Source organism: Diaphorina citri, unplaced genomic scaffold (assembly GCF_000475195.1).
Source record: "Diaphorina citri unplaced genomic scaffold, Diaci psyllid genome assembly version 1.1 scaffold462, whole genome shotgun sequence".
NCBI classification, from domain to species: Eukaryota; Metazoa; Arthropoda; class Insecta; order Hemiptera; family Psyllidae; genus Diaphorina; species Diaphorina citri.
Window position 1 is genome coordinate 150,061 of NW_007377897.1, and position 27,559 is coordinate 177,619.

Sequence of the window (27,559 nt, forward strand, 5' to 3'; positions counted from 1 at the left end):
TATATGCAATGTGGTAGGCACGTGACGTGAGGAACATGTAAGGGACATCTGAATCACGTGAGACTAAAACGTTCCCGCTTAAAACGTGGGTAGCGTGATTTCTCATTGGGAAATCACTCTTTGGAGATTATTTTTAGAAACCACGTGTTCCTGATGTTTTCTAAGTTTGCTCTCATGTTTAAGATAGTACCTTGTACCTAACTACTAAGTAAACATATTGAAACGTAAACATATTGAAATGTAACACGTGAATTTGTTAGGAACTCGAGACTCCCAAGTAGCTTTCATGATAGGAGCACAGGATCTAAAATTTATCATTGGAGACAAAATTCGGACGCAATTCAATTGAACGTCAACAGTAGGTACTGTAGGTAGCCCGAGTCAGGACTCTTCCCTTCCTTGAAGTTTCTAGGTAGTAAGTAGGTCCGTACATAATGTATTAATCTTAGTATATACTGATCCATCAGTAGATAATCACAGGAAATAGCCAAATAATACATCCAAAGTGGGCACTTATCTTTATGTCGCTGGCGCTGGCACTTAATTATTCAGAAGCTTTGACAATGAAGCTCCTTTTTGTGTTTAACCTAACCCTATAATAACACTGGTCACTGCTCATTTGTGGCGATTTTCCATTTACGTGACTTCTGAACAAGTACCCCAACTTCTTTTCTCTCCGTCAGGTCCGCGTATCTCAGCGTGAACTACAGCCCCTTTTGTGGCGATTTTCCATTTACGTGACTTCTGAACAAGTACCCCAACTTCTTTTCTCTCCGTCAGGTCCGCGTATCTCAGCGTGAACTCTTAGGTAGCCCGAGTCAGGACTCTTCCCTTCCTTGAAGTTTCTAGGTAGTAAGTAGGTACGTACATAATGTATTAATTTTAGTATGTACTGATCCATCAGTAGATAATCACAGGAAATAGCCAAATAATACATCCAAAGTGGGCACTGTTTAAGCAATTTATTACCTTCCACGAAGTACATAAACAAATATTAGGTAGGTACGTTCATATTTGCATTGGCTCGATTCGTATAGCACGCCATGATTCGTGCAGTCGTGTCTCGTGTAATTTGATTAGGACCAGCAGGTAGGTATCCACAGTGAAACATCCGTCAGAAAACTGACTGTTTTTACACCAGAATGAATCATTACGTCAGAGTTCCTTCCTACGGAGAGAAAGTAATGTATTTGCCTAATATTCTATTGCGAGTGCAGGATACACCCAATCCTGTGGTGCAGGTATAGCAACAAACCTAGGCCTATGTCATGAAATACAACAAACCTAGACCTACGATAGGTAACGAACTCAGGCCTATAAGAAACACCTAACAAACCTAGGCCTACGATAGATAGGTAACCAGTCTGTCCTATGATACCTAACCTGTATAGGTAACCATTCCGGCAGCCCGAGTCCGGGAATGATACTTCCAAATCGAAGGCCAGTTGAAACCTTTCTACGGATACGTTTCTATAAATATAAAATACGGCTCCTAGAAGGGATTGTCACATTATAAACCCTCTGCATGCATAAATAAAGGAGTGAGGAAATTCTATGCAAATCTGGTAATGGTTATTATTTAATAAGATATAAATTATTCGGAATTGCACACTTTCTTACTTCACACTCAATTTACGGTTTAAATCCTCTTCTTCTCTTTATCTCTCTTTGTAATTCGAGTCCATTATTGTTTTCATTTTTGTTTTGTTAAAAAACACAAGTGAAAGTGCTTGAAATCGTGTTTTTTTTTGTAGGTAGGAATCAACTAACTTTAAATGTGTACTAATAATACCTTATTTTTTTTACTGATTGAGGACCTCAATTAAAATCTCTTCGAAATCAAACCTACCGAATTCTAATTCCATGAAGATCCTGGGTTAGTTTGTTTTTGTTTTGTTAAAAAATACAAGTGAAAGTGCTTGAAATCATTTTTTTTGTAGGTAGGAATCAACTAACTTTAAATGTGTACTAATAATACCTTCTTTTTTTTACTGATTGAGGACCTCTATTAAAATCTCTTCGAAATCAAACCTACCGAATTCTAATTCCATGAAGATCCTGGGTTAGTTTCAACGCCAGCCATTAGGAGGAGTGATTGGAGCAAGCAGGCTGGATCTTGCTCCCTATGCCAAAAAACGATGTTGGATGGATTGGGAACTGCATTTCCGGGGTGGGGGTACTACAACAACAATTCTAATTCCCTCCCCTCTGTGTTTATTGTTTCCAGGAAATCGAGCAGGATCGTCATTTGCTGCGTAGGAAACTCCTGTCCACCCAGTGACAGCCATTAGGAGGAGTGATTGGAGCAAGCAGGCTGGATCTTGCTCCCTATGCCAAAAAACGATGTTGGATGGATTGTACTACAACAACAATTATTCTAATTCCCTCCCTCTGTGTTTATTGTTTCCAGGAAATCGAGCAGGATCGTCATTTGCTGCGTAGGAAACTCCTGTCCACCCAGTCTGAATGTGATTCCCGGCTCCTGGAACTCCAGGCAGATATCCGGGAACTACAGAATGCCGTCGACGAGAGAGAGAACGCCCTCAAGCAGACGGAGAAAGAGAAAACCCTCCTCATTGCCGAGCTTACCGAACAGAACCAAAGATTACAAATACAAATCAAAGAGGTAAGTAAGAACAGAACCAAAGATTACAAATACAAATCAAAGAGGTAAGAACAGAACCAAAGATTACAAATACAAATCAAAGAGGTAAGAACAGAACCAAAGATTACAAATACAAATCAAAGAGGTAAGTAAGAACAGAACCAAAGATTACAAATACAAATCAAAGAGGTAAGTAAGAACAGAACCAAAGATTACAAATACAAATCAAAAGGGTAAGTTAGAACAGAACCAAAGATTACAAATACAAATCAAAGAGGTAAGTAAGAACAGAACCAAAGATTACAAATACAAATCAAAGAGGTAAGAACAGAACCAAAGATTGTAAATACAAATCAAAGAGGTAAGTAAGAACAGAACCAAAGATTACAAATACCTACAAATCAAAGAGATAAGTAAGAACAGAACCAAAGATTACAAATACAAATCAAAGAGGTAAGAACAGAACCAAAGATTACAAATACAAATTAAAGAGGTAAGAACAGAACCAAAGATTACAAATACAAATCAAAGAGATAAGTAAGAACAGAACCAAAGATTACAAATACAAATCAAAGAGGTGAGTAAGAACAGAACCAAAGATTACAAATACAAATCAAAGAGGTAAGAACAGAACCAAAGATTACAAATACAAATCAAAGAGGTAAGAAGATAGAGAATGCCTACAGAAAAAATCCAAGGCAACAATACTTAACTATTTCTTATCTAGGTAGGTATCGAAGTATAGTTTTCTCACATACTAAGTACATATCTACCTACTAGATATCTTCTGATGATTCACACGTCACCGAGTATTTAGTTCCCTCATTATCAGCACATTAGAAGTATCAGTATTGTCTGTTATTTAGTACTTGATCTAGGAATGTAAGTATAGAATAATATCTATGCAGCCACTTGTCCCACTGCTAATATTGTTATCAATGACAGACGTCAGTTGCTACCTACCTAGGTGGTCATCGATGATGTGTAAGGAATTTTCAGATTCCCCCTCCCCCTCATAAGTAACTCATCCTTTTCGTTAACATTTTCCCACTAGCTGAGGGCCAATCTTTAACCGCTTTCGGTAAAATACAACCACCCCAGACCCCGGATTTGAGATTACCCAGTAAATAAATGCCCAACAACTAACATTAATAAAATGAGAAATATTGCTCCCATTTTACCTACGCAGTATTGAATAGATAACCATCAACAGTGGTATTAGTGAAGATTAGCCATACTTATCCACATTCCGCCATGTTTTACATGGGATTCCTCAGTTTAACATGAGGAGAGGTAAGTAAGAACAGAACCAAAGATTACAAATACAAATCAAAGAGGTGAGTAAGAACAGAATATACCCTGTTTACTTATACTGCCAGAATGAGAAATGAGATTAAAAAGTCCCTTTACTCCCGCAGTCTAAACAAGGTCTTATGTATTTGATACAAGATAGGTCTAAAATTTCTAAGTTAAAAAAAAAGGAAAAAACTACATACCTAGTAATTAGGTAATTGAAAATACATATCAAGGAAATGATCAGAAAAAATATACTCGTAAGTATACCCTGTTTATACTGCCAGAATGAGACTAAAAAGTCCCTTTACTCCCGCAGTCTAAACAAGGTCTTATGTATTTGATACAAGATAGTAAAAAAAAAGGAAAAAACTACATACCTAGTAATTAGGTAATTGAAAATACATATCAAGGAAATGATCAGAAAAAATATACTCGTAAGTTATTATTCAGATAGAAATAAGCACAGGTAGGTAATTGATTAGAATTATTCTATTCAAATCAAAGACATGGTATTTCTACACAAAATACCTCCGACACATTGACACCTCTGGCATAACTGTTCCCATGAAACTTATCAGAGTGTACTCCTTGTTATGTGTTATGTCTTATGTCACAAACATTTTGTTTATCATAAACAAAGCTACCGAACATTCATACAATTTTTCAAAGTAAACATGTCTCTTTTTAAATCAATCGTTTTACAATGGCTAGATTGACTTTTAGGGCTGTTTGCCCCTACACCTATATTCCTATATATAAGCTTCAGAGTGGGCTTTTTGCTATGTGATACTGAGTAAGAACTCGATCGAGAAAAGCTTCCTAACGTACCGTACTAATTAGCTATTCACCAGATGCACTTATTACGAATAACAAAGTACCTGCCAATTTAAAAATAAGTTCCTATCAGGGAAGTAATATTTATGGATAATCAAGAAGATAAATTACCTACATTCAGATTAGATAGATCTGAGTACCTCTACCTACATATTGAAAACTGTGTCATTCAATGAATTACGTTTGTTCTTGCATAATGATTTACTTATCATTTTCATTTGGAAAGGTTGCCGTCAAGGTAATAAATCTAAACTTCCCCTTGGTCAAGTATCTACAAGTACTACCTACATTCAGATTAGATAGATCTGAGTGACTGAGTACCTCTACCTACATATTGAAAACTGTGTCATTCAATAAATTACGTTTGTTCTTGCATAATGATTTACTTATCATTTTCATTTGGAAAGGTTGCCGTCAAGGTAATAAATCTAAACTTCCCCTTGGAAAACCCCTTCATACCTACCCCAGCTAGGCTCCCTCCTAGGAGTCAAGTAATAGTAGAACTTCTAGTAGAAGTCCTATGTCCAAATGTTTATCTTCCCAATGTCCCTATCATAGAATAATCTTTCTTGTAGTTAGTTATCAAGTTAGCTCTTCTAAAATTGACCCTTTGAAATTTCTATACGTAGTTTTTAATCAATAAATAATCAGTATAGGATTTTAGATCTATTGCAATGCTTTCCGACTGACTGTAATATTGAACTAGGGTCAAATATGTATAATTCTACCCCAGCTAGGCTCCCTCCTAGGAGTCAAGTAATAGTAGAACTTCTAGTAGAACTCCTATGTCCAAATGTTTATCCTCCCAATGTCCCTATCATAGAATAATCTTTCTTCTAGTTAGTTATCAAGTTAGCACTTCTAAAATTGACCCTTTTAAATTTCTATACGTAGTTTTTTATCAATAAATAATCAGTATAGGATTTTAGATCTATTGCAATGCTTTCCGACTGACTGTAATATTGAACGAGGGTCATTCAAATATGTATAATGATGATGTATAGCCCACCTGACAAAAGTTAAACATTTCAAACCTAATGGAATCACGTGTTACCTATCTGGCTGATAAACATTTCAAACCTAATGGAATCACGTGTTACCTATCTGGCTGTAGTGCCAAGAAGATTGATTTTGTTTGTTTGTTGACAGTAAAATTTACCTCAGAACAATCATTTCAATGTGTTTTGTACATAGCATTGTAGATAGTCGGACGCTTTTACTGAATGTATTTTATGTTTCGAAAACTTTATGTTTCGAAAACTTTGAATTTTACTTCATTTAAATTTTGTGTTGTTGGATAAAATGAAAGACTTTGACATAATGCTTGGTGTAATCGTACTTCTTAATTTTGTAAAGTTTTCCTACGTGAAATTTACTTCATATAAATTTTGTGTTGTTGGATAAAATGAAAGACTTTGACATAATGCTTGGTGTAATCGTACTTCTTAATTTTGTAAAGTTTTCCTACGTAGTCAATGTCGTCAGTGTTGTTATTGAGCAAACAAAAAAATTGGTAAGTGCTTTTCGACATCGCCATGCCAGTTTCGATCACAGGATTGCAGTCGATATGCGACTAATCGGAACTCCAAAAGGTTCTTTTTTCCCCCTCTACGAGAGTATTTTTCCACATTGATCAGTTATAGTTAGGTACTTTATGTAATTGTACAGGGGTTTAGGGTATGAGATACAACTATGTGTAGGTGAATCTCGTGGTGAAATTCCAACACCTTGGAAGCGAACTCCAAAAGGTTCTTTTTTCCCCCCCTACGAAAGTATTTTTCCACATTGATCAGTTATAGTTAGGTACCTACTTTATGTAATTGTACAGGGGTTTAGGGTATGAGATGCAACTATGTGTAGGTGAATCTCGTGGTGAAATTCCAACACCTTGGAAGATTTGAAGTGATAAGTTTCGTTCTCGGAACGGCTGGCTTTGCCTTGGAAGATTTGAAGTGATAAGTTTCGTTCTCGGAACGGCTGGCTTTCTCCTATCCTGTCTTTCTTCTCTCTTTCATTTCGGGACGATAGGACCTCCCCCTATCAAACCTCTTGAGAAAAAGATTTACAAGCTCCAAGCATAGTAAGCAGGAAAACAGACCAATTCCCTGAATCTCAACCTGGTGTTTTCTTCATTTTTCAGTCGAGTAAAACGGAGGAGGTACTCACCGCTCAACTGCAGGGACTCCGGGACCAATGCAACCTCAGGAAATCTAGTCTTCAGGATCACCAGAGTAGTCTGGAAGTTCTACGAGATGAGGTAACGGAATACACCTTGTTTATCCTGCTGGGATAAGTTTCTAACGTCCCTACTCGCAGGCTACATGGGATACCTCAGTTTAACATGAGCCTAATACATTTGAGTAAATTATAGCTATACTCAAAGCAAATATGCCTATAGTAAAGATACAATAATTGAAATTCAGTAAGCTTTCTATGCTTCCTCTGTTATTATCTAGACTGCAAAGAGTGCAAAGTGTAGTCTCTGCAAACTACATTTTGCAGAGTGCTAAATTATGCAGTCTAGATATGAAATGGCCCTTATAGTAATCTATATTTTAACATTTTATCGTCAAGCAATTTGGTGTTTACATCCCATTGGGTTATTCAGATAAGGCAGTGATTGAAGTGATTCTCAAAGGATGGGCTGCGAGCTCGCTTTAAATTTCACGGAAACAGTTTGGATCACTGTGGTTACCACAGTTAACCACAGTGTGGTACTTTTCACAGCTCTAATGTTTTTACCATTCTTTCTTCTTTTGAAATTTAAATCTTTTATATGTTATATCTCTTAGATCAACCAGTAACCAGGCCTAGGGTCCAAGGGCCATTTAACATCTAGACTGCAAAGAGTGCAAAGTGTAGTATCTGCAAACTACATTTTGCAGAGTGCTAAATTATGCAGTCTAGATATGAAATGGCCCCTATAGTAATCTATATTTTAACATTTTATCGTCAAGCAATTTGGTGTTTACATCCCATTGGGTTATTCAGATAAGGCAGTGATTGAAGTCCAGTAACCAGGCCTAGGGTCCAAGGGCCATTTAACATCTAGACTGCAAAGTGTAGGCTCTGCAAACTACATTTTGCAGAGTGCTAAATTATGCAGTCTAGATATGAAATGGCCCTTATAGTAATCTATATTTTAACATTTTATCGTCAAGCAATTTGGTATTTACATCCCATTGGGTTATTCAGATAAGGCAGTGATTCTCAAAGGATGGGCTGCGAGCTCGCTGTAAATTTCACGGAAACAGTTTGGATCACTGTGGTTACTACAGTGTGGTACTTTTCACAGCTCTAATGTTTTTACCATTCTTTCTTCTTTTGAAATTTAAATCTTTTATATGTTATATCTCTTAGATTAGATAAACTTGACCATTATATAATGTACCACGTATGATGTATTATTATGTGCAATGTATTCCATTCTATTCTCTCCAGATGCAATTTCTCTCGGAGAAGAAGAGCGAGCTGGAACGCCGTGTCCAGCAGATCTCAAGCGAGAAGGAACAACTGATTGCCACTCTAGAGGAGGCCACGGACAGAGTCATGATGCTCGAGCGACATACTAGAGAGCAAGAGATTCAGGTATGTATGAGGCCATCAATTGGTAATTATTCAGAAGCCACGACAGTCAAAAAGAAAGCTCCTTTTTGTGTCTAACCTAACCCTATGATACCACTGGTCATTGCTCAAATCGATGGCGCGCCATCTTGGATTTCCCATGGTTTAGTACAGGCGCTACCACGCTAAAAGAGGGGAAACGAACTTTAGAAGAGGGGAAAGTATTGGTAATTATTCAGAAGCCACGACAGTCAAAAAGAAAGCTCCTTTTTGTGTTTAACCTAACCCTATGATACCACTGGTCATTGCTCAAATTGTGAAAGCTCCTTTTTGTGTTTAACCTAACGATACCACTGGTCACTGCTCAAATTGTGAAAGCTCCTTTTTGTGTTTAACCTAACCCTATAATGAAACTAGTTGCTGCTCATGTGTCACTCCTTTTTGTGTGGGTGCTACCGCATCCTGAATGTCAGCAAGAAATGAAAATCACCTAGGTGCCTATAGTTGGCCTTGGACTACGGACTACGGGTTGACTTTGATCTAGCCAGTGATTTAGGTTCATTGTATTTTAACTATTTACCTTCAAGAGTGCGGATCTCTAAAATCTGATTCCGATGGCGCGCCATCTTGGATTTCCCATGGTTTAGTACAGGCGCTACCACGCTAAAAGAGGGGAAACGAACTTTAGAAGAGGGGAAAGGAAAATACAACTAAACGAATGAATAATAATGAAAATATCCAATCATACACACTGCTGTTTCCAAAATTACGTTATTACTTATGTAATCTGTTACCTATTATCTACTAAGTTCGTAGTTTTTGTACGATGAAGTACGCAGTACACACAATATGACATGTTTCCTAACTTGATCTTAGCACAAATCCTTGCGTACGTAGGCGATATTTACTCAAATTTCACTCGTATATACCTGAGCTTTGCGTAAATATCGCGTACGCAACGATCTGTCGAAAGACCAAGTTGTGAGTTGACGTCTGTTGTTAAGTCTAGGTATTAATTAGTATTAGATGGAGGCAGAAGATACTTATGTAACCTCCATGGAAGTAAGATACTTGAAGTACCTCCACTGCCTTTCCTTTTTATTTTAAGTATTATTTTTTTTTTTTTTTTTTTTTTTCCCAACCCTATTTTTTTTTTTTTTTTTCTTTTTTTTTAAATAAAAAAAAACACTCCCTTTATCCCCTGGTGCCAGCTAGCAGAGCCTTTATACCGTCCCGTTTGATACAGTTTTCAATTAAAGAATTGGTTGGAATTAGGGCTGATGATAATCCGGTTATCCGTATTCCGTTTACTGCCCAAAAAGGGTCGTACCCAAAGAGCAATTACCCTTGTACCCATTTTTTCATCGGGTACCTACCTGATACAAGGTTGTCCGGGTGAAGAATCAATAGACCCCCTGACTTCAGTCAGGGTGACCCTTCAAACGATACTACCGCTCTGTATGCTTTTCACTATTTTGAAGTTTTAAAAACTGATCTGGTGTTTTCTCACAGATTTAATGAGTAGATAGTAGGTAAATCTATCAACTCAAGTTACCTTCATTGGATAACTACGAATTCGTTGATTTCAAACCACCCAAGAGCCGAGAGGAAGTTGATACGTACCTTGTGCCTACCTAAAGCAAATGTTGTAAGTTGATAGTTTACAACTTTCTAACCTATAATAACAAAACTTTTACATAGAAAAGTTGTGTATTAATACCTACATAATTATTACGTAGACCTACTGCTAGCCAGCCATAGCTACATAGATGACTACCATGTAGTATCAAATGCCTTCTGAGAGTCCAGGATAAATTACTGTCACATTATAAATCCTCTGCATGCATAAATAAAGGAGTGAGGAAATTCTATGCAAATCTGGTAATGGTTATAATTATTTAATCAGATATAAATTATTCGGAATTGCACACTTTCTTACTTCACACTCAATTTACGGTTTAAATCCTCTTCTTCTCTTTATCTCTCTTTGTAAGCGTGAACTGGAAGACCTGAAATCAGTGAACGGCTCGTTAGGTTCCCGCCTAGAAGCTCTCGGTTCCTCATCCGTGTACAGTGAACAGAGGCGGTCCCTACACGCTGAGATGGAGTGCGATGACTCGTCTATACCAGAGGGGGATGAACTGCACCAGATCAAGCGGGAGATAGTCAAAGTACACGAACGTGTGCGGGCGTTGTGCAATCAGTTGAAACTGAGGGCGGACATGAGCAACCCTGCCGCTAGCAGAAGTAGTGAGCCTGTCACTTTGCATCAGGTCAAGGTAAGTACTTCTGAGGAACCAAGGGGGTGGGGGAATCAAGTGTATTAGCCTGCTTTGTAAGCACTAGGTCATGGGTTCAGACCACCTCTGTGGTTGAGTGGTCATGCTTTGTAAGCACTAGGTCATGGGTTCAGACCACCTCTGTGGCTGAGTGGTCAAGAGAACTGACTCTGAACCCGGAGGTGTTGGGTTCGAATCCCGACCAGGGCGGAAATTTTCTAATCAAACTTTTCCGTTCTTGGATAGGCCATTATTAGGCATGGATGCACATCTACCTTTGTAAGGGCTAGGTCGCGGGTTCGATTCCTAAAAAAAAGTCATATCGAAAAAAAAAGCAATGTGACATAAAGCCCAATGACCTCAGAAAGTAAAAGGATTGGCCCCGATTTGTCAATGTGTATTAAAAACAAAACGTCCTTATTTTGTACCTATGTTGTTTGATAGTAATTAAACTTGTATAAACTTAGTCAAAAATGGTACCACTCTGTGTATCTAGCATAGGCTCGAGTCTCATTCGAATCTACATTCAGTTCGTTTCTAGCATATTAACAGAGCGGTCAATAGCTGTCACTCTAAGTTTCATTTTTATCTTTTGTGAATTATGCAATTTTGTTTATCTTCACTTATTTTCACTGTATGAGGTCGAATTTTACCACCGTGGATTGTCTCAGGATTGAGTTCAATCCTAGGTTGACCTTCATACCAGTTGGCTAAAATAGATATAAATGGTTCCATACCGTCAGAGCATCCCTAACAACCCCTCATCAGAAAAAGATTTCAGCGTGTCCCACACAATAGTGAAGTACTCCTAACTTACTCAGTAACTCCTAACTTTTATTTATCGTGTTACAAAATGTGTATAATAAATTTATTTTTTAACAGAAAAAAAAAATGTTTCTCCCTTTTTTCAAAAGCTAAATTTTACCTTCTTTTTTACTAGGTATGTAATATAAAAAAAGGTAAAATATGAAAAAAAAAATGTTTCTCCCTTTTTTCAAAAGCTAAATTTTACCTTCTTTTTTACTAGGTATGTAATATAAAAAAAGGTAAAATATAGCAGCAGCCACCAGCAGTCTGGGTAGTTTGGAAAACTACGCATGCGCAGAAGTTCCCCCACCTAGACTTGACTCCTCCTCTTTCTGAACTTCGAAGTTGATCTACCAAAGTTAGGTGGCGAGGGTGGGATTCGGGTGGGAACCTTCATGCTGGACAGGTCTGGGAAGCTTGAAAAAACCCCTCGCAAATTTTTTTCTGAATTTTTTTTTTTGTTTCACTCTGAGGAACCAAGAAGGTGGGGGAATCAAGTGTATTAGCCTGCTTTGTAAGCACTAGGTCATGGGTTCAGACCACCTCTGTGGCTGAGTGGTCAAGAGAACTGACTCTGAACCCGGAGGTGTTGGGTTTGAATCCCGGCCAGGGCGGAAATTTTCTAATCAAACTTTTCCGTTCTTGGATAGGCAATTATTAGGCATGGATGCACATCTACCTTGTAAGGGCTAGGTCGCGGGTTCGATTCCTAAAAAAAGTCATATCGAAAAAAAGCCAATGTGACATAAAGCCCAATGACCTCAGAAAGTAAAAGGATTGGCCCCAATTTGCCAATGTGTATTAAAAACAAAACGTCCTTATTTTGTACCTATGTTGTTTGATAGTAATTAAACTTGTTTAAACTTAGTCAAAAATGGTACCACTCTGAGTACCTAGCATAGGCTCGAGTCTCATTCGAATCTTCATTCAGTTCGTTTCTAGCATATTAACAGAGCGGTCAATAGCTGTCACTCTTAGTTTCATTTTTATCTTTTGTGAATTATGCAGTTTTGTTTATCTTCACTTATTTTCACTGTATGAGGTCGAATTTTACCACCGTGGATTGTCTCAGGATTGAGTTCAATCCTAGGTTGACCTGGGTATGTGTAAGTGTATACCTAAATAAATAAAATTCCTATCTATTTCAGGTGGGACTGTTGACAGCAGTGATTCAAGACCTATGCGACTTGGTGACTGAGTTATGTGGCGGCGACTACTCGACCTCCAGTGTGAGTGTGACAGAGATGGAGATAGACTTGCACCGCGCCCGGGAAACCATTGACCGAATGAACAAGGAGCTCGAGGAAAAGAGAGAGGAGATCAAGAGAAAGACAGAGACCATCATGGAACTTACCAGCAAGGTAGGTAGAATAGAATATACCTTGTTTATCCTGCTCAAATGAGACTAAAAAGTCCCTTTACCCCAGCAGTCTAAACAAGGTCTCGTGTATTTTATAAGTTTAACAACATAATGTAGGTAAACGTCTAAAGACTGCTTGATTATAAAAGAAAAAAAAAAAAACTATAGACATATTGGACCTGGCTATCGATTTGTAGTGAAGAGGATGAGGGTTTGATTTGTTTGACATTTAACGGGATGAACGTCTAAAGACTGCTTGATTATAAAAGAAAAAAAAAAACTATAGACATATTGGACCTGGCTATCGATTTGTAGTGAAGAGGATGAGGGTTTGATTTGTTTGACATTTAACGGGATTATGATGTCAGTGTGAAGGATAGGGTTGGGATGAGCATGCTACGACACAGACCAAAAGTGTCTAATGTAGCAGTTGTTTCATTGCTACGACATAAAAACTGCGCTGAAACATTCGTCTTAAAAAAATAAAAATCCTCTTTGCAATTTGCAGGATCATTCCAATCTGATTTTAATTTGTAAAGCGGGATTTGCAGTTTGCAAGATCCGGTTGCATTGTGTGAACTGATAGGTGGTTAGGAAGGTGGACTTCGGATCTGGAGGTTAGTGGTTTGAGTCCAAGTCACGTCATAAGAAGTGTATTAAAATGGGGATTAACATTTGTGACAAGCATTTAAGAATGGTCAACACAATTAAAAATGTGAACTGATAGGTGGTTAGGAAGGTGGACTTCGGATCTGGAGGTTAGGGATTTGAGTCCAAGTCACGTCATAAGAAGTGTATTAAAATGGGGATTAACATTTGTGACAAGCATTTAAGAATGGTCAACACAATTAAAATTACTTTATACTTTTTCAATTCTTTTTTGTACTGAATGAACTGTTTGCAAAATGTAATCTAATGGACCAATTGGACTATTTTTGTACCTTCGTATAGCTTACAATATTTGATAACCTTATTGTTTCCATGCAGCTCAATGCACTATCAGTTGTAGAGGAACAATTACCCGAAATGGAACAGGTTAACAGCATGATAGAATTGATAGATGTTTTAGCATAACACACCGATACTTATCATTGATTAGTGTTCATGTTTTAGCATAACACCATACACAGTAATTGTTTATGTTTTAACATTACACACCAATACTTATCATTACACAGTGATACTTACTTGGAGTTATGTTTTAGGCATAACACACCGATACTTGACATTACACAGTGATTAGTGTTCATTTTAGTATTACACAGTGCTACTTAGAGTTACGTTTTAGCATAACACATTTCACAATATATCACCCGACGAATAGTATAGCGTGATGTGCATTTCCATTTGACCTCTTTTTTTTCATAATTTGTAACGGGGGTTGATTTATGAAAACGTGTCAGTGTGTGAAAGTTTGCCTTATAATACGCAGGTAACGAGGTATAAAACAAATGTCTAATCTATGATGCACCTATTCCTTGAAGTTTTCCTATGACGTGCATAATGCATACCTAGATTACCTAGTAAGACACGCGATTTCTTGACACCCTAAGTTTCACTGTACAATGTACATACATACACATTTTAGATTTCATATTTTATTAGCTGTCATGTCTGTCTGCAATAGTTGAGAAAAAACGTCTGAAATTTCCTTCAAGAATTTTGTATATTTTGAATGCAGCTTGTCACATTTCTGTACTACCTACCTTCAAAGTCTTGAAACAGCGCGAGCATTCTTAACTCTCTTTCTTTCACCTCTTCACTAGAAGAAAATAGAAAGGAAACGGAAATGAGGATATGATATCTCGATATGCCTACTTATCTCCTTATTCACCCCCCACCCCCAATTAAAGTTTTTTTTTTTTTTTTTTTTTTTTTTTTTTTTAATTTTTCGGTTTCTTTTTGTACTGAATGAACTGTTTGCAAAATGTAATCTAATGGACCAATGGGACTATTTTTGTACCTTCGTATAGCTTACAATATTTGATAACCTTATTGTTTCCATGCAGCTCAATGCACTATCAGTTGTAGAGGAACAATTACCCGAAATGGAACAGGTTAACAGCATGATAGAATTGATAGATGTCTTAGCATAACACATCGATACTTATCATTACACAGTGATTAGTGTTCATGTTTTAGCATAACACCATACACAGTAATTGTTTATGTTTTAACATTACACACCAATACTTATCATTACACAGTGATACTTACTTGGAGTTATGTTTTAGGCATAACACACCGATACTTGACATTACACAGTGATTAGTGTTCATTTTAGTATTACACAGTGGTACTTAGAGTTACGTTTTAGCATAACACATTTCACAATATATCACCCGACGAATAGTATAGCGTGATGTGCATTTCCATTTGACCTCTTTTTTTTCATAATTTGTAACGGGGGTTGATTTATGAAAACGTGTCAGTGTGTGAAAGTTTGCCTTATAATACGCAGGTAACGAGGTATAAAACAAATGTCTAATCTATGATGCACCTATTCCTTGAAGTTTTCCTATGACGTGCATAATGCATACCTAGATTACCTAGTAAGACACGCGATTTCTTGACACCCTAAGTTTCACTGTACAATGTACATACATACACATTTTAGATTTCATATTTTATTAGCTGTCATGTCTGTCTGCAATAGTTGAGAAAAAACGTCTGAAATTTCCTTCAAGAATTTTGTATATTTTGAATGCAGCTTGTCACATTTCTGTACCTTCAAAGTCCTGAAACAGCGCGGGCATTCTTAACTCTCTTTCTTTCACCTCTTCACTAGAAGAAAATAGAAAGGAAACGGAAATGAGGATATGATATCTCGATATGCCTACTTATCTCCTTATTCACCCCCCACCCCCAATTAAAGTTTTTTTTTTTTTTTTTTTTTTTTTTTTTTTAAATTTCAAAAATTTCCGGTGGAAATGTGAATTATTGTAAACATAGTGTCTTGATTTTTCCTTCTTTATGGTTTCACATTATTGTATCGAATTCATCACTTCTACATCTCTCTCTCCCTCCCACAGCTCAGCGTACGGGAGTCTGAATTGGCCGGTGCTCGCGAGGAGAGAGACAGAGCTCGTAACGACCTGTCAGACCTGGGAGGTTTGGCCCGTGACGAGATGGTTCGCAAGGCGTGGGAAGTGAGAGATGGGGCCGTGGCTCGCAAGAATGCCACACAGGTGGAGCTGGCCAGAACCAGAATAGACGTCCTTCAGGCCAACAGTCAACTCATGGAAGCTATCCAGCAGAAAGTGGAGCTGAGTCAACAGCTGGAACAATGGCAGGTAAGACGTCTTCCAGACTACTGCATGCCTGTTCAATTGAAATCCCAAACTGTAAACTGATTTTTTTTTTATAGAGGAAACTGTAACTGATAAGGTCATACCGTCCCGAAATATAAGAGAGAAGGAAGACAGGGTAGGAGAAAGCCAGCCATTCCAAGAACGAACATAATTCGTTCAGGATAAAATCCGCCCCGGGCGGTAATCGAACACGCGGCCTAGCGCTTACAAGGTAGACGCGCTACTAACCAAGCTAACTAGGCTGGCAAAATTCCATTTTACTCATGGCCTAAACCTTTATGTATTTCCAGATGGACATGCAAGCTCTCCTGGATGAGCAGATGAGACGTAAGCTGACCAATCAGGAGACCCCTGGCTCTGGACAAGACTCGCCTGTCACTGCGGAGAAGAAGAGACAATCCAAGCGAACCTTGTTTGGACTCTTCCAGAGATGACCGACCTGTGAGGACATTGCCATGGACAGGTAAAAACACATCTTGTTTATACCATTTGTATGTGTCCAACCTTGGATAAATATCAAGATTGGATTACCATTGGATGTTTGGATGAATCCAGCCGAAATAAACTATGGATTATTTGATTAGAGAATTCTCAAGATGTTTGATTCAAGATTGGATTTGTTTATACCATTTGGATCAGTCCAACCTTGGATAAATATCAAGATTGGATTACCATTGGATGTTTGGATGAATCCAGCCGAAATAAACTATGGATTATTTGATTAGACAGGGTAGAAATAGAAACACAAAGACATGGCGAGTTTAAGTAAGAAGGATGTGTAAACCATCTGGCGAGGCTGTCTCAATCCGATGAAACTTTCAGGAATCAGATCAAACAGATCTCCTTTTCCAAGGGTATACTAGACAAAAGGTATCGGTATCGCAGAAATTACAATTGAGTCATAGGTACATATGAGAAAAATTGTGCTTCACTGTTATGTTGTCAACTTTGAAAATTGGCTGTTGAATTTTATGTGAAGTCACTTTCCACAATAAATATTCTATTTAATTACGTAGCATAGCAGTAGTACACAATTACCACTTTTCTATAAGAACTAAACGTAAGTAGCTTAGATATTACCTACAAAACCTCAGCGTTTTTAACATACACTCAATCTACGAGCTTATACAAGTACATAATGTGGTTCTAAATTCGCCTTTCAAAGAAAACTATTTCAACAGAGGCTCATTCCATAAACCTTACACCTTTCGGTTTCTACAGAAATTTTATTTCGGTAAGCATTTTAAACTCAATACACTATTATGACTTTCATATTTCTCTTTATGTACACGACACTAGTAACACAAGAAAAGAAATTTCAACATGAAAATTTCGTTCACCATGAAGAACAAAATACAATTTAGCCAAAAAGTTCAAGAGGAAAAGTTCAACGAAAAAAAGCAAAGAAGGAACCAATTTGTTTCATTACCAGAAGTATAGGAAATTAGAGAACATCATAAGTAAAAGTAAGATATTGGAAACACAAATAGAAAAAAATATACACTCGCGAGCAATAAAAGCGGGGCAACCATATTTTTTTGGTTTTTCTCAAACTGCTGCTCAGTGTTCTTTTTTTTTTTTTTGTGAAACCATTATTAATGTTTTTTGCTGTCAAGTTAAAAACTTATTCCACAAGACCGCATACCTACATACCCTGTGAGTAAATGAAAAACAAGGATCAGTTTTATGCTGAAAATGCATGTTTTTGGAGATAAATGTTGGTGTAACTTTTTTCTCCTCAATATTTTTACACCATTTTTGGACCAAGTGCTTTAGAAAAGAACACAAAACATTAATCTACTATTGGTAAAAATTAGAAAAAATTCTGAACTTTTTTTGCCTTGCCGGAACTTTTTTTTTGTCAATTTTTCCCCTAAAAAACTAATGGTAAAAAAAGTTACTCACAGGGTATAATGTAGGTATGCGGTCTTGTGGAATAAGTTTTAAACTTTACAGCAAAAAACATTAATAATGGTTGTCAATTTTTCCCCTATAAAACTAATGGTAAAAAAAAGTTACTCACAGGGTATAATGTAGGTATGCGGTCTTGTGGAATAAGTTTTAAACTTTACAGCAAAAAACATTAATAATGGTTTTACCGAAAAAAATTGAACACTGAGCAGCAGTTTGAGAAAAACCAAAAAATAGGGGTGCCCCGAATTTATTGCTCTCCAGTGTACTTGAATGTCGTAGTTCAGACCATTGAGTGCTTTTTGGTTTCATATTTTAAAACGGGGTTTGCACAGATTCAAGTCCCTATGGTAGGCATTGCGTCCAAAAACTTTTTTTGTCTTTTTGAAAATTGGCTGTTGAATTTTATGTGCTGAAGTCACTATCCACAATAAAGATTCTATTTAATTACGTAGCATAGCAGTTGTACACAATTACCACTTTTCTATAAGAACTAAACGTAAGTAGCTTAGATATTATCTACAAAACCTCAGCGTTTTTAACATACACTCAATCTACGAGCTTATACAAGTACATAATGTGGTTCTAAATTCGCCTTTCAAAGAAAAAATACATTCGGAAAAACGAGAACAAAATAATCCCATCAATAAACAAACAAAACAACTTTCAACAATAAAATCTACGCGCGCCTTGCTATTTGAAAATCCTAATTCAGCCAATAAAAAAAGGTAAAATATTTTACTAAAAAATAAAATATATATAAATCTTAAACATATAGAAACATCTCAACAGGACAATATATTATGTGTAGCACCACAAGCCGAAAACATAGGATGTAATTAAAATACCAGCAAACCCTCTGCTTGCTAAACACTCAAACAAAAACTTGAATGCACTCCTTGTAAAATATACTTGTGGAATTGAAGCATATAATTCTGGTAAACAATTGACTAATAAATTGCTGGGGCTTTAGCAATTTTTTTTTATTTATTTTCATCGAGTGTTAGGCAATCAAGGATTAAGCATGATGATAAGGCTCCTGGACTAATACTGTACTCCCCGGAATATTTCTGTTCAGGTAGCAATTTTTTTTTATTTATTTTTTCATCGAGTGTTAGGCAATCAAGGATTAAGCATGATGATAAGGCTCCTGGACTAATACTGTACTCCCCGGAATATTTCTGTTCAGTTATTTTTGATAATAAGACGTCATAATGATGATTGATGTCAAACTCAATTTTATGAGATAAATGCATAATGCAGATCCAAGATGGGTACCTACTACTGTTCTTGTACAAATAATGCGTTTAAAGGTATAGTAAGAGATAAGTCCAAGACCTGACCATCATACTTCGGTACGAGACGTCATAATGATGATTGATGTCAAACTCAATTATTATTAGATAAATGCATAATGCAGATCCAAGATAGGTACCTACTACTGTTCTTGTACAAATAATGCGTTTAAAGGTATAGTAAGAGATAAGTCCAAGACCTGACCATCATACTTCGGTACGAATTATAATTATTTTATTTATGTTAAAGTTTTTCGTCGTAAATTTTTTATCTAAAAATTCAAATGTAAACATAAAATAACTACGAGACAAGTAAAATTTGTTATGTACAAATAATTAACATGGATTTAAATTAAATAGAAAATAAAAATTAATAATGATAATGTATAAAACAAAAAAAAAATAATATAAAATATAAATGGAATAGTTATTTGTTTAAATAAAAATATAATTAATTATTGGCAAAATGTATTTGATTAAAATTAAAAAAAAGAAAAGTAAAATAATAATAAAGGTTGAATTCGAGTTACAAATTTCAAAAAGGATAAAAATTAAAGAGAAAAGTGAAGTGCAAAAAATGAGATGAAAATATATGAGGGAATGGAATCACAATAACTTTACAATTTAAATAAAATTGAACAGGACTTGAAGATTAAAACCAAACGGAGCTTGGTTAATATATTATTATGTAGGTTACTGATTTAACCATAATATTTTCAAATAATTTTAAAAAACTTGGACGATTTTCAACCCTAGTATGAAGTAAATAATTATTTTACCTTCATCAGATGAAGGTACTGTATGTATGTACATTAGGAATAATTCATTCATACGCTTGTGACAACTTTTAAATTTGTTTAGTAAATAGCCAAATTTACTAAAGTAGTCTACATCAACTTTGAAAATATTGCACGTGAATCAACAGATCTCCTTTTCCAAGGGTAAACTAGACAAAAGGTATCGGTATCGCAGAAATTACAATTGAGTCATAGGTACATATGAGAAAAATTGTGCTTCACTGTTATGTTGTCAAACTAGGGTACTAATGTATTTAGACTTCATAGGCTATGTACGGTTTCAAATCAATAGTTCATTACAAGGAAATTCACAAGAAATTACAAAAAAAGGAACGGAGTTAATTAAAGGTGCTAACAACGAAAGGCTAAATAGACAACACAAGGAAAAAAAGTACAAACAAAACATAACATTCAAACTAGGGTACTAATGTATTTAGGCTTCATAGGCTATGTACGGTTTCAAATCAATAGTTCATTACAAGGAAATTCACAAGAAATTACAAAAAAAAAGGAACGGAGTTAATTAAAGGTGCTAACAACGAAAGGCTAAATAGACAACACAAGGAAAAAAAGTACAAACAAAACATAACAAAATGCAAATACAGAGAAAAGAGGGTAGAAACACAAAGACATGGCGAGTTTAAGTAAGAAGGATGTGTAAACCATCTGGCGAGGCTGTCTCAATCCGATGAAACTTTCAGGAAAATTTGGTTCTAATGGATGAAACAATACTGCATGATAGCTGCAGCAAACACTGCCAATGTTGTTAGACCTAGCACGATGAAGCCAGCCATCTGTTGATCTGACAGATTCTTCCAGATAAATAGCTGTTTGCCTGTGTTCTGTGGAGAAGAGAGAAGTACGGTGTAAGACATGATGAAATAAAATATGCTGGCAGTGACAGCACTGTTACGCGTTTATCATTGAAAAATATTTTTTACATTTTTTAGCAGCAAAAACCCTTAGGCCAGCCAGTCACTACCAGGTACACCTGATCAGGTCTACCTGATAGTTTGTGTGCTCATCAGCTATAAGGTAGACCTGACAGAACGACCTTTTCAGTCGTACCTGTCAGGTCTAGACCCGACGACAGGTACACTTGATCAGGTCTACCTGATAGTTTGTGTGCTCATCAGCTATAAGGTAGACCTGACAGAACGACCTTTTCAGTCGTACCTGTCAGGTCTACCTGGGAGTAGCTGGCCTAACGATTGAGGTCACGAATAAAGGACCATAATAATAAATACTAGAATGATAGATGTCAGATAGTTGTCCTAATGCTTACTGGAATTGTCGCCAGATATGTGGAAACGATAGGAAACTTTGAAAGTTTTTTTTTATTATTTTTTTTTTAACTGTATGTAGAATTGTAACTATTATTATTATTATTATTATTATTTAAACATTTACCCTTTAAATCACTACATGAGTACAACCAACGAAACCAGAACAAATCACTAAGCAGCCCAAGACACGTGTTTCGTCCTTATTTGGACTCATCAGTTGGACATAGCTGGGGATTGAACCCGAGACCCTTGGATTGGGAAACAGAGACCTTTACAAGCAAGCCACCATGACTTGGTGATGTGATATGGTTTCGTTGTAGTATTTAAACCCGATACTCAAAGAGGTTCTTACACCATTACATCGAGTATTTAGAAATCCCATGTTTCGTTGTAGTATTTAAACATTTTAAACCCGATACTCAAAGAGGTTCTTACACCATTACATCGAGTATTTAGAAATCCCACCAGAGTGCAGCATATATGTATATCGTCTTCAGTCTATAGGTAACTGAATGTAACTAGCTTATAAATCGTCCAGAGAGTGAAGACGATATATATGCTGCACTCTGGTGGGATTTCTAAATACTCGATGTAATGGTGTAAGAACCTCTTTGAGTGCTTGTAAAGGTCTCTGTTTCCCAATCCAAGGGTCTTGGGTTCAATCCCCAGCTATGTCTTGGGCGTTGTATAACTCATGTAGTGATTTAAAGGATAAATTTAAAAAAAAAAGTTGTGTGTGGTGTGTGTGGTGTGTGTGGTGTGTGTGGTGTGTGTGGTGTGTGTGGTGTGTGTGGTGTGTGTGGTGTGTGCACATCACCATGTCATGGTGGCTTGCTTGTAAAGGTCTCTGTTTCCCAATCCAAGGGTCTCGGGTTCAATCCCCAGCTATGTCTTGGGCGTTGTATAACTCATGTAGTGATTTAAAGGATAAATGTAAAAAAAAAACATATATATATATATATTGATACAATCCTACAAAGTTCATAAAAAAAAAACTTTCAATATTTGTTGGCATTCCAAGCATTCTCGAACAATTACCCCGGAATCCTTCTGTGTGTAAGCTGCACTCTGTTGGGATTTCTAAATACTCGATGTAATGGTATAAGAACCTCTTTTGAGTATCCCTCTTTGAGTATCGGGTTTAAATACTACAACGAAACCATATCACATCACCAAGTCATGGTGGCTTGCTTGTAGGTCTCTGTTTCCCAATCCAAGGGTCTTGGGTTCAATCCCCAGCTATGTCTTGGGCGTTGTATAACTCATGTAGTGATTTAAAGGATAAATGTGGTGTGGTGTGGTGTGGTGTGGTGTGGTGTGGTGTGGTGTGGTGTGGTGTGGTGTGGTGTGGTGTGGTGTGGTGTGGTGTGGTGTGGTGTGGTGTGGTGTGGTGTGGTGTGGTGTGGTGTGGTGTGGTGTGGTGTGGTGTGGTGTGGTGTGGTGTGGTGTGGTGTGGTGTGGTGTGGTGTGGTGTGGTGTGGTGTGGTGTGGTGTGGTGTGGTGTGGTGTGGTGTGGTGTGGTGTGGTGTGGTGTGGTGTGGTGTGGTGTGGTGTGGTGTGGTGTGGTGTGGTGTGGTGTGGTGTGGTGTGGTGTGGTGTGGTGTGGTGTGGTGTGGTGTGGTGTGGTGTGGTGTGGTGTGGTGTGGTGTGGTGTGGTGTGGTGTGGTGTGGTGTGGTGTGGTGTGGTGTTGTGTGGTGTGGTGTGGTGTGGTGTGGTGTGGTGTGGTGTGGTGTGGTGTGGTGTGGTGTGGTGTGGTGTGGTGTGGTGTGGTGTGGTGTGGTGTGGTGTGGTGTGGTGTGGTGTGGTGTGGTGTGGTGTGGTGTGGTGTGGTGTGGTGTGGTGTGGTGTGGTGTGGTGTGGTGTGGTGTGGTGTGGTGTGGTGTGGTGTGGTGTGGTGTGGTGTGGTGTGGTGTGGTGTGGTGTGGTGTGGTGTGGTGTGGTGTGGTGTGGTGTGGTGTGGTGTGGTGTGGTGTGGTGTGGTGTGGTGTGGTGTGGTGTGGTGTGGTGTGGTGTGGTGTGGTGTGGTGTGGTGTGGTGTGGTGTGGTGTGGTGTGGTGTGGTGTGGTGTGGTGTGGTGTGGTGTGGTGTGGTGTGGTGTGGTGTGGTGTGGTGTGGTGTGGTGTGGTGTGGTGTGGTGTGGGGTGGTGTGTGGTGTGTGGTGTGGTGTGGTGTGTGGTGTGTGGTGTGTGGTGTGTGGTGTGTGTGGTGTGTGTGGTGTGTGGTGTGTGGTGTGTCTGTGTGTGGTGTCGGAGCTTACAGGCAGAAGGATTCCGCAGGATTCCGCCGGGGTAATTGGTCAAGAATGCTTGGATTGCCAACAAATATTGAAAGTTTTTTTTTTATGAACTTTGTAGGATTGTATCAATATGTATTGTATCAATATGTATATACGTTTTTTTTCTACATTTATCCTTTAAATCACTACATGAGTTATACAACGCCCAAGACATAGCTGGGGATTGAACCCGAGACCCTTGGATTGGGAAGACCCTTGGATTGGGAAACAGAGACCTTTACAAGCAAGCCACCATGACTCAAGCCACCATGACTTGGTGATGTGATATGGTTTCGTTGTAGTATTTAAACCCGATACTCAAAGAGGTTCTTACACCATTACATCGAGTGTTTAGAAATCCCACTAGAGTGCAGCATATATATCATCTTCACTCTATAGGTAACATATATATACATATTGATACAATGCTACAAAGTTCATAAAAAAAAACTTTCAATACTAAACAGGCCTTACATAAAAAAAAAAAACTTTCAATATTTGTTGGCATTCCAAGCATTCGAACAATAACAATAAAGTCGACTCTTGAAAAAGTAAGGCCTCCTATAACTTGACAATAGGTACTTACATTGACATGACTGGGAGAGGTCTGTTTAGTAGACAGCGCACTAGCGGTGACTTCCACAGGTAGGGGCAGGGTAGAGAAGGTCGCCGGCGTGGAGTAGCTCCCGCTCACATCCCCATCTGGTCTCACTCGGATAGGACACACCCGCACCGTGTACTCTGCCCCGCCTTCCAGCTCAGAGAGCGCGGTTCGAGTCTCGGAGCCTCTGTACACGGTCTTGTAGTCTTGATCTCGGATCCGGGACATTTGCAGACAGTACACGATAGGATCGGAACCTAGGGGACGGGCGCTCTGCCACTCGACCGTGCACGTACGCATACCGATATCACTGATTTTTGGTGCTGGTGGGGAAAAGGAAACAGAAATGGCCAATAAATAAATGTAGCAGAATTACCGATCAGATATTGTTTCTGGGCGTCCAAAGGGTTTAAACCCCAATCCTTTCGCCACAGAGATAGACATGGCACCTATCTCACAGATACGGAAGGTAAGAAGTTTTCTATTCGCTCTCATCAAATGTTTCTCCCACCCCAAGAGGTTTGATAGAGAGATTCGTAGAAGCTTAACTCATCCTTTAGAGCTGTTTAGCCCCTACACCTAAGCCTCAGTTTGGGCTTTTTGTCTATGGAGTTAAGCACTCTGATAGAGGGAACTGTAAAGTTATCAGATATTGTTTCTGGGCGTCCAAAGGGTTTAAACCCCAATCCTTTCACCACAGAGACAGAGATAGGCATGGCACCTATCTCACGGACACGGAAGGTAAGTATTCATAAGAACTTTAAATAAAATTTGCTCTAGAGAATTACAGTTTATTCCTGTTTTCTATTCGCCCTCATCAAATGTTTCTCCCACCCCAAGAGGTTTGATAGAGAGTTTCGTAGAAGCTTAACTCATCCTTGCTTAACTCATTCTTTAGAGCTGTTTAGCCCCTACACCTAAGCCTCAGTTTGGGCTTTTTGTCTATGGAGTTAAGCACTCTGATAGAGGGAACTGTAAAGACTCAAGACGGGCAGGATAGGGGAAAGCCGGCCGTTCCGATATCAAACCGTATCTGTTGAGGATAATGTTTGCCCCGGACAGGGCGACCTAGCGCTTACACAAAAAGCCCGCCCTGAGGCAAACACCCCTAAAAGTCGTATTAAGCTTATACGAATATCTAGCTATTACAAGGTAGACGCGCTACTCTCCCGGAAAGCCGGCCGTTCCGATATCAAAACGTATTTGTTGAGGATAATGTTTGCCCCGGACAGGGCGACCTAGCGCTTACACAAAAAGCCCGCTCTGAGGCAAACACCCCTAAAAGTCGTATTAAGCTTATACGAATATCTAGCTATTACAAGGTAGACGCGCTACTCTCCAAGCAGGCTAGGCTACCTGCTCAAGACTAAACTGAAATATGTTTTACCTTTGAGGGGGGCAGGAGGGGCGGTGCAGGTGGTGAAGGGGTAGGCCTCTGAATAGGGGCCCTGGCCTGCATCATTGGTGGCCGTAATGTAGAACCTATAGGTGGTCAGCTCCTGTAGTTTATTCACCTTACAGCTAAAGTTGGTACCTTGGTACACCACGTGCTTCCTGAAATTAGCAGATCAATATTAAATTCAAGACATCACTGCTAAAGTTTTTAGTCTGACATGGACCTCACCCAGGCTGGAACGTTAACTTCAGTAAACCATTGGAAACTACTACTGCTTACTCTTGGATCAAGGAAACTTAACTGATTCGTCGTCAGATCAGGGTGCCGAAACGGATCAAGCAAACGTCAGGTTCATTTCACAATTTTTATTGTGAAACATTTCACAACAAGCAGAATTGCTTAGGCCAGCCACTCGCTTTCCGTGTCCGGACCATCAAAATGCCAATCAAATGATATCACTCACTATCAGGTACACCTGATCAGGTGGTATACCTGACGAGCTCCAAGCAGAATTGCTTAGGCCAGCCACTCACTTTCCGTGTCCGGACCATCAAAATGCCAATCAAATGATATCACTCACTATCAGGTACACCTGATCAGGTGGTATACCTGACGAGCTCACACACTATCAGGTGTACCTATCGTCAGGTCTATCTGATAGTGAGTGGCTGGCCTTGAAACTGGCTTGATTAAACTCTGTGGTCTTGATCATTAGGGTAACAGAGGGTTTCAACTTACTCGTTAGGATTCCTAGGGTTCTCCATGTACACGGTGAAAGTAGTAAACTGGGGAAGTTAGATTAAAAAATAAGTTAGTAAAAATGTCCTCGTATACTTGAATTAGAGTATGATTTATTTATTTTTGAAAATTATTTATGATAAATTTTATCGTTTCTTAGACTTGTAATGCCGCCACTGGTCGCTACGCGATTAAAGTAGCTACTCAATTGTCCTCACAAGGCTAAGTGCACACTCGAACAGAGCCGCAAAAACTTTGACCCCGCCGGGAACTGAACCCTTGACCTCCGGCGTGTAAACCGAGTATGATAGCCACTCAGCCACTGAAGTTGCATCAGCACTTGGACTCGAGATACGAGGGATAACGATACCCTCGTATTTCGATCCAACCCGGCTATGTATCCAAGTTCTATCACAACACAAGATAACTCACCTCTTGCCATGCTGATTGACAGCAGCCAGGCGAAACCGAAAGCACGTGCTGGGCGTCAGCTTGCTCAGCGTAAAATTCTTATTCTTGCTCTTGCTGATCTCCTTGAAGTCCCCGGTAGCATTCCCCTGGTCAGACTCCAGTATATAATGCATCACATGCGCCCCATTATCTACAGCTGCATTCCATTTGAGCGCCAGAGAGGTGCGGGTTTTGGTCACGAGTTTGGGCGGGTTAGGCTGGTCAGGCTCGCAAGGGGGCGTGGTGAACAGGGTCGGCTCGGACGCGATGCCGACTATTTCTTCCAGGTGTACCTGAACGCACACCGCGTAGTCCGTGCCTGGCTTGAGGTCTTGTATTCTAAGGACACAAGAGAAGAGATGTGATACAAGCCATAATTCATAAAAGAAAGTTAAAAATGGGAAAAATTGAGAAAAAATCTCTTCATGTTCACTTTAGATGTCAAGCAGCTCACAGAGGTAGCAAGGAGGTGATTTCTCACTTTTAGGGCGTAATGACGTCACATTTGCTGCTACTGGCCACTTGTGTATTCTCAATGGTTATCTGAAAGAGGGCCTCCGAGTGAAAATTGGCTAAGTATATCTTAATGAAAAAATTCCAGGAATTAAAGAGTCTGTCTCTCATGTTAAGGGAGATGTTTTAGTACATGGGTTTCTGAAGGTAAACACCATGGAATATGCTTTGGATCTCTTCATGTTCACTTTAGATGTCGAGCAGCTCACAGAGGCAGCAAAGAGGTGATTTCTCACTTTT

General features: G+C 38.6%; 2 protein-coding genes and 1 long non-coding RNA gene across 3 annotated transcripts in view; 2 read left to right on the forward strand and 1 right to left on the reverse strand.

The window, feature by feature from the left end:
• The window catches only part of LOC103509062 (bicaudal D-related protein homolog), a 109,814-nt gene extending 93,254 nt beyond the window's left edge, over positions 1 to 16,560 (forward strand). Inside the window, exons 3-9 of the mRNA XM_026823497.1 lie at positions 2,411 to 2,626; positions 6,876 to 6,992; positions 8,177 to 8,392; positions 10,294 to 10,578; positions 12,534 to 12,746; positions 15,778 to 16,038; positions 16,347 to 16,560. Of these exons, the coding sequence (XP_026679298.1) occupies positions 2,411 to 2,626; positions 6,876 to 6,992; positions 8,177 to 8,392; positions 10,294 to 10,578; positions 12,534 to 12,746; positions 15,778 to 16,038; positions 16,347 to 16,490 (1,452 nt within the window). The 3' untranslated portion in view covers positions 16,491 to 16,560. The remainder of the gene's footprint in view (positions 1 to 2,410; positions 2,627 to 6,875; positions 6,993 to 8,176; positions 8,393 to 10,293; positions 10,579 to 12,533; positions 12,747 to 15,777; positions 16,039 to 16,346) is intronic.
• A 1,523-nt stretch (positions 16,561 to 18,083) lies between these two features.
• On the forward strand, positions 18,084 to 19,473 carry LOC113467368. Its single transcript, XR_003391467.1, has 3 exons — positions 18,084 to 19,045; positions 19,157 to 19,241; positions 19,399 to 19,473. It is a non-coding gene; the product is annotated as an uncharacterized LOC113467368 (long non-coding RNA).
• Positions 19,474 to 20,670: 1,197 nt separating this feature from the next.
• The window catches only part of LOC103509063 (fibronectin type-III domain-containing protein 3A-like), a gene marked incomplete at its 5' end in the record, with an annotated part of 35,409 nt that continues 28,520 nt past the window's right edge, over positions 20,671 to 27,559 (reverse strand). Inside the window, 5 exons of the mRNA XM_026823498.1 lie at positions 20,671 to 20,901; positions 24,208 to 24,545; positions 25,610 to 25,776; positions 26,357 to 26,410; positions 26,789 to 27,145. Coding sequence (XP_026679299.1) covers positions 20,773 to 20,901; positions 24,208 to 24,545; positions 25,610 to 25,776; positions 26,357 to 26,410; positions 26,789 to 27,145 — 1,045 coding nt within the window. The remainder of the gene's footprint in view (positions 20,902 to 24,207; positions 24,546 to 25,609; positions 25,777 to 26,356; positions 26,411 to 26,788; positions 27,146 to 27,559) is intronic.